Genomic DNA, 12,278 nt, shown 5'->3' on the forward strand with positions numbered 1-12,278 from the left:
GGAACTTGGTTCCATCAATAATTATTATTGGGTTTAACCACCGATAGACTGTATAAAACTTTATTGGCATTTGTTGAAAAACTTTTTGAAACAAACAAGTTCATCAACAAAGTGATGCATTGCCTACATAATCTGAGTGATGCTAGACAGCTGCAGCACCTCTTCAGACCGGGTCAGAGAATCAGTCCCCATCTTATCTGTTATCCTCAATGACAATGGTTCTCCTGGGGTAAGTGTCTACTTCCACAAAGATGTAGCGGAACTCTAACTTTCCAGTTTCAGGGTTCTGTTGAAAGAGTTAAAACATGTTCACCTTATATCACAACAAAAACAGACGTTTATGCCAATATTTATTCTCTAATTAATGAAGAATCTTGTTTCTGACATCAATAAAATAATGTCTCTAAATGCTATAGCGTTTATGTCAATCAAGCAGATAAATTGCACATAAAATAATATGGCTAGGGAATATGTCTAACCTCTTTAGATTCTGTGTGCACAGTTCCCTGCCGGCCTGGTTCTTCTCCCTGGATGTAGAACTTCAGTCTCATGTGCTTCAGTCCATCCTTCATGTACTCCACATGACTGTGGGGGGGGGGGGAAAAATGACATAATAAACATGCTAGTAATCACACTGATGTAAATCACAGTCTGTTTAATGCAGTGATCTTGTATTCCTATCACAGTGTATAAAGAAAGTCCATCATGGTAAAAACAAACGTTGATCTCACCTGATTTTCTGTCTTCTACCTCGGCGGGATGTTTCACCGAAGCACTTGATTGGCTCCCCGAACACTCCAATCACCTGTGGTTTTACAAAGAGGAAGGAAGAAAACAATCAGCTTTACACCCTGGGGTCAAATTAGATTTCAGAAATCAGCCTTTTCTAAACGCAGACCATCAAAAATCTGTGTTTTAAACCATTTCACCTGTGTTTTATATTGAACGTCGACAGTGTTTTTTTGGCATCAATCTTCCCACAAAATGCATTAACGCAACATATTTGGCAGAATTTTTTTCCATCAGATGACAGACGTGAAACGCTATTTGGCAAGCAGCCACACATAAGTAAATTAGCTTACAATGAAAAAGCAAGATATTTTGTTTTAGCAAAAATGATTTATAATATATAAATCTATTTATAATATATATCATAGAAAGAATGTAGCCAGCTACATTTCCTAATGTTTTGCTTGAAGTAAATCTTGGATTTTACTTTGATACCAGAGAAAAACTACACCAGAGGAAAGTACAGGAGAAAAGTAGACTACACATCCATCAGTCAGAGTGCTGTCTGGTGATCCAATGATGTGAGCAAAGATATTGTTTACCTGAAGCACAAAATGTGTCCTTTAACATTCATGATTTGTAGCGAACCCTGACTAAAGCCGAGCAGAATTTACAATGAGAAGCATTTTAGATCGGCCTTTTATCTTTCCTTTTCTGTGTGAAAAATGCAGAATCCTGTGTTAACGCGACCCCTGACATCACATTGTTTTTATCAATCCTGTGTTTTCAGAGAGGTGCAGATGCAGGGAAAGAGACGAGCCAATGAGACGTAGATGGTCAATGTCTTAACTCAGTTCTCTCGTATGAGAAACACATTCCTGCAAAAGGCAAATACATAAATGAACTGAACTCAACTGAGATGCAGACTAAGAGTAGAGTGTCTTGTTGATGTTATGTTTCTGTGCTTGTTATCTCACCTCTGGGTGTAACCTGGTTTTGTTGAAGGCTTTGCTGTAGACCTTGTTGGGGCTGGAGGAGGAGAACAGCTCCTGGAACACCACATACAACAAGCCACCTGAGAGCAAAACAGAGGTGTCAACAGGTTAGGGCAACACTGGCTTTTAATCAGATTACATCAATTGATCTTTCAATATCATATTCTGGAAGTGAAAAAAAAAAATATATATCACCTGTTACTCCAAGTCCAATCAGCACCACTATGAGGTAGGTAAAGTCTTTGCCAGCTTCCTTTACTGTTGCGAGGGAGAGAACTCTGATTATGGTATACCCTTCTAGTTCTAAACTCTTTGATAGCTGGAGAAAAGGATGATGCCATTATGCCAATGTCAAAACTTTCAATAGTTTAGTCTCTTTCATTCTCACTGTGCAAGAAGTGTGATTAACAAGGCAAAATCCATATGCGCTCTGACTGAATAGCAATACATTGTGTTCAACAGGCTTACCTTTATGTGCAGTAGAAGGTCCTTTCCTCGGTACTGACACCTGTCCACCATCCTTCTCTTCTCCTTTACTCCTCAATCTTGTGTCGACAGAAATGCTTCGACTCCGTGTACAAAATATATCGCTCACAATAGGTGAGCGATTTGCAGTCCTATAGAAAATGAATCTGGATGTAGCAGTAGACGGTTTCTGAAGGTGCAAATTGTTCTGCATGCATTTACATATTCGCAGAACGGATTGCGTTGACAGTGTTTGATATTGATGCAAATTGCGCTTCACAACTTTCAGTATGAAAGAATACACCATGTTGTCCTCTATTCACGTTGACTTGCTAGCTACTTCAGATATAAAAAAAACGCACGCTGTGTCTTGCCCCTATTTCGCAAACTTTCCCAGTATTAATGAACTGTTACTAAAGTCGAACCATTATACGATATAAATGACCTAATTGCAACACAATTCAATATATACTTCAATAAGTACTTGCAAGACTGTCAGCGTTGAGTTGGGGAGCTTGCTGTTGAACCTCCGGCGCATGCATGTCGTCGTCACTGTACAAGCGCGAAGAATCGTGGGAGAGTGAGTTTTCTTGGAAGAGTCATTGGCAGTTTAAGTCCATGGCAGGTCCCAGTGGATGAAATCAAAGAGAATTCTGTCTTTGATAAAATAGACATCACAGCAATATCACAGATTTTAAAACATGTATATTTTAAACATATATTCTCTTTGGCAATATACTCACGTATTCTAGACTAGTAGGGTAAGCTACAGCACTTAGGCTACAACATTATAACAAGGGACAGGTTTGGGTAGGTTACTTTCTAAATGTAATCCGTTACAGTTACTACTTACCTGTCCAGAATTGTAATCAGTAACTTCACTTTTGGATTACTTCCCTTAAGAGGCATTAGAAGAAGACAAAAAGAATCCATCAAACGCATTGGTGTGTCATCATAGTGGTCTCTGACTTGTGGTCTGACTCGCTCAGCTGGAGCAAACTTAAACTTTCGCCTTTTTTCAATGCTGAATTGAATGTCATTGAAAAAAACAGAACGGTGTTATAAAACATTTCCCCAAACATCCTTTCTAAATGTCAAAATAATCCAAGAAGTAATCATCTAGTTTTTCAAAAGTATCCGTCATCTGATTACAATATTTTTGCTGGTAACGTAACTGATTACAGTTTGTTTTATTGTAAACAGATTACATGTACATGTACCCTGACAAGTGACGTTGTTCATGGACAAGCACAAATTAATATCACTTTCCAATATACAAACTCAGTAAGTCTCAATGAGATTAGTATCAGTTTATTGAAAACATTCTGTCCAGCATTTCTTTAACGTGTTACCAAAGTATAGAGATCTCAGCAAACAGATGGGTCTCAAACATACACATCAACGATATACACAAAAGTGTGTGGACACCCCTTCAAATGAGTGGATTTGGCTATTTCAGTTACAACCGTTGCTGACAGGTGTATAAAATCGAGCACACAGCCATGCAATCTCCATAGGAAACGTTGGCAGTAGAATGGCCTTACTGAAGAGCACAGTGACGTCTATGTGCAACAACGGCTCAGTTGTGAAGTGCTAGTCCACACAAGCTCACAGAACGGGACCTCCAAGTGCCGAAGCGCTTAGCACGTAAAAATAATCTGTCCTCGGTTGCAACACTCACTACCGAGTTCCAAACTGCCTCTGGAAGCAACGTCAGCACAATAACTGTTCGCCGGGAGCTTCATGAAATGGGTTTCCATGGAGGAGCAGCTGCAGACAAGCCTAAGATCGCCAAGCGCAATGCCGAGCTACAACTGGAGTGGTGTAAAGCTTACTGCCATTGGATTCTGTAGCAGTGGAAATGCTTTACCATCTGGCAGTCCAATGGACTAATCTGTGTTTGGCAGATGCCAGGAGAACACTACCTGACTGAATGCATAGTGCCAACAGTAAAGTTCAGGGGAGGATTAATGGTCTGAGGCTGTTTTTCATGGTTCGGGCCAGGCCCCTTCCAGCGAAGGGACATCTTAACGCTACCGCATACAATTAAATTCTAGACGATTCTGTGCTTCCAACTTTGTGGCAACAGTTTGGGGAAGGACCTTTCCTGTTTCAGCATGACAATGCCCCCGTGCACACTGTGAGGTCCATACAGAAATGGTTTGTCGAGATCGGTGTGGAAGAACTTCCCTGGCCAGCACAGAGCCCTGACCTCAACTCCATCGAACACCTTTGGGATGAAATGGAACACAGACTGCGAGCCAGGCCTAATCGCCCAACATCAATTCCCAACTTCACTAATGCTCTTGTGGCAAGTCCCCGCAGCAATGTTCCAACATCTAGTGGAAAGCCTTCCCAGAAGAGTGGAGGCTTTTATAACAACAAAGGCGGGACCAGCTCCATATTAATGCCCATGATTTTGGAGTGAGATGTTCGATGAGCAGGTGTCCACATACTTTTGGTCACGTGGTGTATTTTGAATGACAGGAAATAAAATATTGTAAAGGAAAGACTATGGGATAATCAAGGAGTTAGGGAGTAGCCTAATTCATGATCAGTAATTGAGCACACATTTGTTTTACTTAACCTAGTGTGTATGGACATGCCACTGGTACAACTATTCCCAATGTTTGAGATCCTAGTTGGAAATCGGACTGAAAATTCTCAAAATTTGGATCTCTGGAAAAACAATTTAATTAGGCTACTCTCTGAAGAGGTCTGTGACTTGTCATAGAAACTACATATTACATCCCAATGTCCCATTTCAGTCCTCACATATCACCAAAGAGATCTTTCATGTCCAGTGGATTAACACTAAGGTTAATGCCCTTCATGACATCACAACATTCTCTTGGGTGTGAAACTCCATCCGGGGAAGAACTTGAGCCATAATGGACGGAGGGAAACATAACAGCGATACATACTGTGGATTTCCAGATGGTATTTCAGCACCAAAATGACATCCTTACATGTTTGATAAATAAAAAAATCATTAATCAAGTTTCAAAGAACAGGTTCAGATTTTCAGTCCATGAACAATGTACATTAAAGGTATTTATTTTTCTTTTAAAGTTTCGGTCCAGTATCTGAGTATCAGGATATGTGTCCGTTGGCTTTACATTCTCAGCCATTTGAGAAACACAAACAGGGCATCTCACCTGTCATCCAAACAAAATAAACCAACGCATACACAAAAAAGCTTCTGTTTTTCCTTATCACAACACTCTAAATTGGTTGTGCCGCTCAACGCAAGTGCAACAGTTCTCTCAAGATGCATGAGGGAGATTAATGTTAGTTCCATGTCAAACTTGGCAAGATGCAGAAGAATGATGAATCTGTCTGAAGTATCTGTAGAGAAATGAAAACACCATTATTTTTAGTGTACTCTAGTCCACAATAACTACAACAACAGTTTATTACTGTTTGATATGTCACTTTACCTCTCTGTCTCTCCATCCTGAAGTTTCATTAGAACAGATTACTGCGTAAATCAAATGTGACCCTAAAGCAATCACACGTTACAACATACAGTAGGCCTATTTGCAGTATGTTGCCCATATTGTGCATGTGTTAAGACATTACTGTATTGTTGCAGTCTCTCTCTGTGTGTGTTTACACAGCGTCAGTATTGATTCACATGGTCTCTTAAGTTCACATTACAGTTATACAATAACAGTATCACTAGCTGTGTCAAAATGAAGTGAACAAATAACATTAACTGAACACATAAACTTACGCAGTGCATTACAAAAAACCAACAACAACATTAACATAAACAACAGCAAACGAGAAAACTGAGCAAGCATATCAAATTAAACTAAAGCTTGATTTATTGTTGGGATATTGAAGGCGTCAGCATAGTTGCAATGATGTAGTGTAGACAAACCATGCAGGCAATAACATAAATCCTATTGTCGACACTGTAACAACTCCCTGATAATGTTCAAGTGAGAGTGGACTGGAATTACATTACATCTGAGTGGAGATCAAAATGTTTTGATTTAGTATAGTGCTAGTGTGGCTAAACGGTGTATCTTAATGGGGTGCGTTTGTGAGAGTGTGTGTGTGTGTGTGTGTGTTGGGTGCGTGCATGTGTGTATGTTTGCATTCATATTTATTTACTTGCAATCAAATTAATTTCCTTTAATTTCATTGGAACAATAAGGACTGGTGAAACACATGACAAAATAATTAGATAAAACCTTAAAATAAAAATTATTAAGCTTTATTGTTTATTTTCTTACAAAGCATTCATAAAATCAGCCCTGAACAGTATTATTTATGTCTTTAAAAAGTCTCCTCTTTTCAAATACCCCCAGTAAAAAAGTCTGAGTACAAAGATTACAGGCTACTAAAAGAGAGGGTGTGACATATCAACTAAATTTAGGAATCAACATTTGAAAATGAAAATGTTAAAGTTTAGTTTTGTATTGACATTTGACTTTCAATTTAGTTGAATTAGCATGCAATCAATTAATACCACTCATAATACTTTTATGGAAAGATTTCCTTTGTTTATGTTATAGTGAACTTATTTATAATTGAGATGCATGTAGTGTATTAGTGGATGACTTAACTTTCAATCTAGATGTTAGTTTGTTAATGTTTTAATGGATATAAAAAGCATGCACAAGTCATACCATAGCATTTTCAATTATCATAGAAAGAAAATTTTTTCTTATTCAGAGAGGGGTAATTACACTGGGGTTAGTTACTGAGTAGGCCTTATCGCCTAATTATTACTGATAAATGTTACATCTTTCCTCAAACTGAAAAATTGCAAGCATTGATACCGCAAAATATAATTTATAATATGCTGCAAAAAATCCTACAAAATCACATGCTCTAAACATTGAACTGAGGAAGGTTTTCTAACCACAATAGTCCTTTGATGAATTTGAGCAACAAACTTGCATCTCACAATGTAGATATTCATCCAAAATGTTTTGTTTGATAATAATGTACCTTGTTAATGTCCAGTCAATAAGATTACAAAATCTGAAGTAACAATAGTGGGTCTGATTAGAAGCCTACTTAAATTCAAGTTTCAATTATTTTAAGCCAGTCTATATACAGGCAATTGTTTTTATCACTGTAGCTACTTTCTTCCAGTTTGTTACATATTTCATATTCTCTATATCCATAAGTCCTTCATCACCATCACCATCGCCATTATGCTGATGTGAATCTCCGGTCCGTATTTTCATATTTCATTGAAGCCCGTTCGTACTGATCCAGGATTGCACTATTCTCAAGAAGTCTATATGATGGAAACAATGCAACATAATGTAGAGCGTAAACAAACACACAAACACACATACACACTCACCGGACTAAGCATTTGTTACACTGAATGACACAACTTAGGGTAACAGTTTACTTGAATGTCCCAGCATAATACTAACATGAGGGAGTCATGGCTTAAAGGTGACATTCATTAAGCGCAATGATAGTCTAGACAACCTTATGTTGGCATTATGACGAAACATCCAAATAAAGTGTTACCCAACAAAGACATAAAATAAAATGCTTTAACATTAATGCAACTTAAAATTGAAGACAACAGTACAGTCCATGAGTCAGGGGAGTCTCATAGCGATTTTTTTGAAGGTCAATGTCCCTAGAGTTGGAAAATGTGTGATAGCAGTGCATCAATGGTAGTTTCCTCTGTGTTAAAACTCTTTATTTCATCCCTCCGTCCCATTCATTTTTCCCATAGGGATTTTATCCCAAAGAATGTCAGTATACAACAAGTTGCTCACTTATATCACTTATACCCTTCAGTCATATATCATTGGAACGCTTAGATTCACAGCTATTCATCAGACATATTTTCTGAATGTTTAGATCAACAGAACTTTGACCTTAGACCTCTAGGGTACATATTAGAATTACCTGTATGCATTGCTTTAAAAAAGAAACATGATACATTTTAAACTTTGTTTGACAAGATGTTCTGAAAGGTCATAAAATTACCATTCAAATGATATATAATATAATCAACTTCGAAAGCACCAGCTACAACCATTGTTAAAAGAAATCGCCAATATTGTGCCATCGACATTAGAATGTTGCAAGCTTAGCCATAGAATTCAATGTAATGGGGAAGCTATGTTTTGGGATTCTAACTTTGGTGATAGAGGAATCAAATTGCACACACACAGCTAGAACAGGTTTTTAAAAAGATCTGTAGACACAGTACAAGGCCTTTGTCCAATATGGCCGCCAAACAACACAATGGGGTCTTACTGGAAATGTTTTCATTACCATACCTAAATATAAAAACACAACATGCAACAATTCCAACGAATTTACTGAGTTACAGTTCATATAAGGAAATCAGTCAATTGAAATAAATTCATTAGGCCCTAATCTATGGATTTCACATGACTGGGCAGGGGCGCAATCATGGGTGGGTCTAGGAGGGCATAGGCCCACCCACTGGGGAGCCAGGCCCAACCAATCAGAAATAGTTTTCCACAAAAAACGTGCTTTGTTACAGACAGAAATACTCCTCAGTTTCATCAGCTATGCGAGTGGCTGGTCTCAGACAATCCCGCAGGTGAAGAAGTCGGATGTGGAGGTCCTCGGCTGGCGTGGTGACACGTGGTCTGCATTTGTGAGGCTGGTTGGACGTACTGATAAATTCTCTAAAACAACATTGTTGTTATGGTAGAGAAATAAACATCAATTCTCTGGCAACAGCTCTGGTGGACATTCCTGCAGTCAGCATGCCAATTATACACTCCCTCAAAACTTGAGACATCTGTGGCATTGTGTTGTGTGACAAAACTGCACATTTTAGTGCAGGCTTTTATTGTCCTGAGCACAAGGTGCACCTGTGTAATGATCGTGCTGTTTAATCAGCTTCTTGATATGCCACACTTGTCAGCTGAATGGATTATCTTGGCAAAGGAGAAATGCTCACTAACAGGGATGCAAACAAATTTGTGCACAACATTTGAGAGAAATAAGCTTTTTGTGTGTATGGAACACGTCTGGGATCTTTTATTTCAGCTAATGACACATGGGACCAACACTTTACATTTTGCGTTTATATTTATGTTCAGTATAATTGTAGTATGCCCTAAAATATCTTAAAATGTTCATACTGTTTTAGAATACACAACCAAATGAGCAAGGTGGGCCAGATAAGGAATGATTATTCACAGAATTGGGGTAAGAATGTGCCTAAAAAGCTATCAGAATCACTGACTTATGAACACAATAGCATCAACAATTGTAATATTTGATCTTTAAACATGTAAAATGGATATGTACATGTGAATAATCATGGATGTGAGCTTATTAAAATGATATACAATGTTATCCTAGTAGCAGTTTTCATTATGAGGACTATAAACCTGCCCCGTACATTCCATTACAATGTAGTAAAATCCAATGTTGGGCCTGTTGAAGTCAATTATATTACTTGTAGTATTCTAGTAACAGACCAATGTACTACAGCCCCAAAGTAAGAATGCATCTTCATTTAGACTAACTATGTGTAATGGTTTGCTGCTCTCAACATCAGGTGAAAACAGATTGACATTTCTATGGAATTTGACATTGTACTGTATGTGGCACATTTCTAGTCCTCTGTTTTATGAAAACAATTAATATGATAACATTGTATATCATTTTAATCAGCTCACATCAATGACATCACATGTACATATCCATTTTACATTTTTGAAGATTAAATATTGCAATTATTGATCATAACATCTGCAGAAATCAGCGATTCGTAAAGCTTTTTTGGGAACATTCTTATCACAATTCTGTGAATAAATTAACATCTTTATATACAGTGCCTTCGGGAAAATATTCAGACTGCTTCACTTTTTTCACATTTTGTTACGTACTTACTGTAAAATGTATTAAATAGTTTTTTCCCCTCATCAATCTAAAAAATATCCCAGTATGACAAGGCAAAAATAGGTTTTTAGACATTTTTGCTAATTTATTACAGATAAAAAACTGAAAATCACATTTACGTAAGTATTCAGACCCTTTACTCAGTACTTTGTTGATGCACCTTTGGCAGCGATTACAGCATCAAGTCTTCTTGGGTATGACGCTACAAGCTTTGCACACCTGTATTTGGGGAGTTTCTCCCATTCTTCTCTGCAGATCCTCTCAAGCACTGTCCGGTTGGATGGGGAGTGTTGATGCACAGCTATTTTCAGGTCTCTCCAGAGATGTTCGATCGGGTTCAAGTTCGGGCTCTGGCTGGGCCACTCAAGGACATTCAGAGACTTGTCCTGAAGCCACTCCTGCGTTGGCTTGGCTGTGTGCTTAGGGTCATTGTCCTGTTGGAAGGTGAACCTTCACCCCCAGTCTGAGGTCCTGAGTGCTCTGGAGCAGGTTTTCCTCAAGGATCTCTCTCTGTACTTTGCTCTGTTTATCTTTGCCTCGATCCTGACTAGTCTCCCAGTCCCTGCCGCTGAAAAACATATCCACAGCATGATGCTGCCACCACCATGCTTCACCGTAGGGATGGTGCAAGGTTTACTCCAGACGTTACACTTGGCATTCAGGTCAAAAAGTTAAATCTTGGTTTCATCAGTCCAGACAATATTGTTTCTCACGGTCTGAGTCGTTAGGTAATTTTTTGGCAAACTCCAAGCAGGCTGTCATGTGCCGTTTCCTGAGGAGTGGCTTCCATCTGGCCACTCTACCATAAAGGCCTGATTGGTGGAGTGCTGCAGACATGGTGGTCCTTCTAGAAGGTTCTCCCATCTCTCTCCACAGAGGAACTCTAGAGCTCTGTCAGAGTGACCATCAGGTTCTTGGTCACTTCCCTGACCAAGGCCTTTCTCCCCCGATTGCTAGTTTGGCCCAGGCAGCCAGCTCTAGGAAGAGTCTTGGTGGTTCCAAACATCTTCCAATTAAGAATGATGGAGGCCACTGTGTTCTTAGGGACCTACAATGATGCAGACATTTCACCCCAGATCCCTGGATATGTGCCTCGACACAATCCTTGGACCTCATGGATTGGTTTTTGCTCTGACATGCACTGCCAACTGTGGGATCTTATATAGTCAGGTGTGTGCTTTTCCAAATCCTGTCCAAACAATAGAATTGACCACAGGTGGACTCCAATCAAGTTGTAGAAACATCTCAAGGATGATCAATGGAAACAAGATGCACCTGAGCTCAATTTCAAGTCTCATAGCAAATGATCTGAATACTTATGTAAATAAGGTATTTCTGTTTTGTAATTTTTTATACATTTGCAAACATTTATAAAAACCTGTTTTTGCTTTGTCATTATGGGGTATTGTGTGTAGATTGCTGAGGATTTTATTTTGTTTAATCAATTTTAGAATAAGGCTGTAACTTAACAAAATGTGGAAAAAGTCAAGGGGTCTGAATACTTCCCGAAGGTACTGTATCTGGCACACCTGGCAAATTTTGCTGTGTATTCTACATCACTATGAACATTTTAAGATATTTTGGGGTATACTACAATTATATTTTATGTAGGTATGGTCATGCAAAATTATTAAATAAACCCAATTGTGTTGTTTGGTGGCCGTATTGGTAATTGGCTTCTGGGCTTAATACATGGATTCTGTGATGGCCCTGTATCTACAAGCCTCTTCCATAATGTTATAGTTCAAAAACATAACTGCCCCATTACATGGAATTCTATGGTTAAGCTTCAAACATTATAATGTCAATGGCACAATATTTGCGATTTTCTTAACAATAGTTGTAGCTGGTGCATTCAAAGTTGGTTACAGTATATTTTATATAATTTAAAAGGTAACTTCATGACCTTTCAGAACCACTTTTCAAACAAAGTTGGACATGATTCAGGATTTAATGCACTTCTATTACACATTTTCCAACACTAGGGACAGAGATCTTCAACAAAATCACTATGAGACACATCATCCCAAGTGAATGTACAGATCATATTTCGGGGTCTGGCTCATGGACTAGTAGGCTCGAAAAGCCATGTTCAGTATTTCAGTCATTCAACAAGTCAAGACAACAGAATACCGTGTAAGTGTAACTTCAATAAACCTTAGTAATGTCTGAAAACATTCCAGGTGACTAACTTGTTTAGAATTAGGACTG

The 12,278-nt window shown here is 38.5% G+C and overlaps 2 protein-coding genes across 3 annotated transcripts in view; both read right to left on the reverse strand.

Annotated features, from left to right (window-relative positions):
* Nucleotides 1–46: 46 nt before the first annotated feature.
* Nucleotides 47–2,724, reverse strand: timm21 (translocase of inner mitochondrial membrane 21). Its single transcript, XM_014157202.3, has 6 exons — nucleotides 2,193–2,724; nucleotides 1,920–1,982; nucleotides 1,707–1,804; nucleotides 732–805; nucleotides 480–585; nucleotides 47–286 (listed from the first exon to the last, which is right to left on the reverse strand). Exons 1-6 carry the CDS (start codon nucleotides 2,494–2,496, stop codon nucleotides 194–196), a joined length of 738 nt encoding a protein of 245 aa, XP_014012677.1. The 5' UTR covers nucleotides 2,497–2,724; the 3' UTR covers nucleotides 47–193.
* A 760-nt stretch (nucleotides 2,725–3,484) lies between these two features.
* neto1l (neuropilin (NRP) and tolloid (TLL)-like 1, like) overlaps nucleotides 3,485–12,278 on the reverse strand; it is a 188,912-nt gene continuing 180,118 nt past the window's right edge. Inside the window, exon 11 of one of the 2 annotated variants that reach the window (XM_014157199.3) lies at nucleotides 3,485–5,537. The gene's annotated coding sequence lies outside the window, so the exon portion shown is untranslated. Of the gene's footprint in view, nucleotides 5,538–6,398; nucleotides 7,450–12,278 lie in introns of those variants that run through there. The other variant, XM_014157198.3, reaches the window with a different exon arrangement.

The sequence above is a fragment of the Salmo salar genome, chromosome 19 (assembly GCF_965601325.2).
Source record: "Salmo salar chromosome 19, fSalSal1, whole genome shotgun sequence".
NCBI lineage: Eukaryota > Metazoa > Chordata > Actinopteri > Salmoniformes > Salmonidae > Salmo > Salmo salar.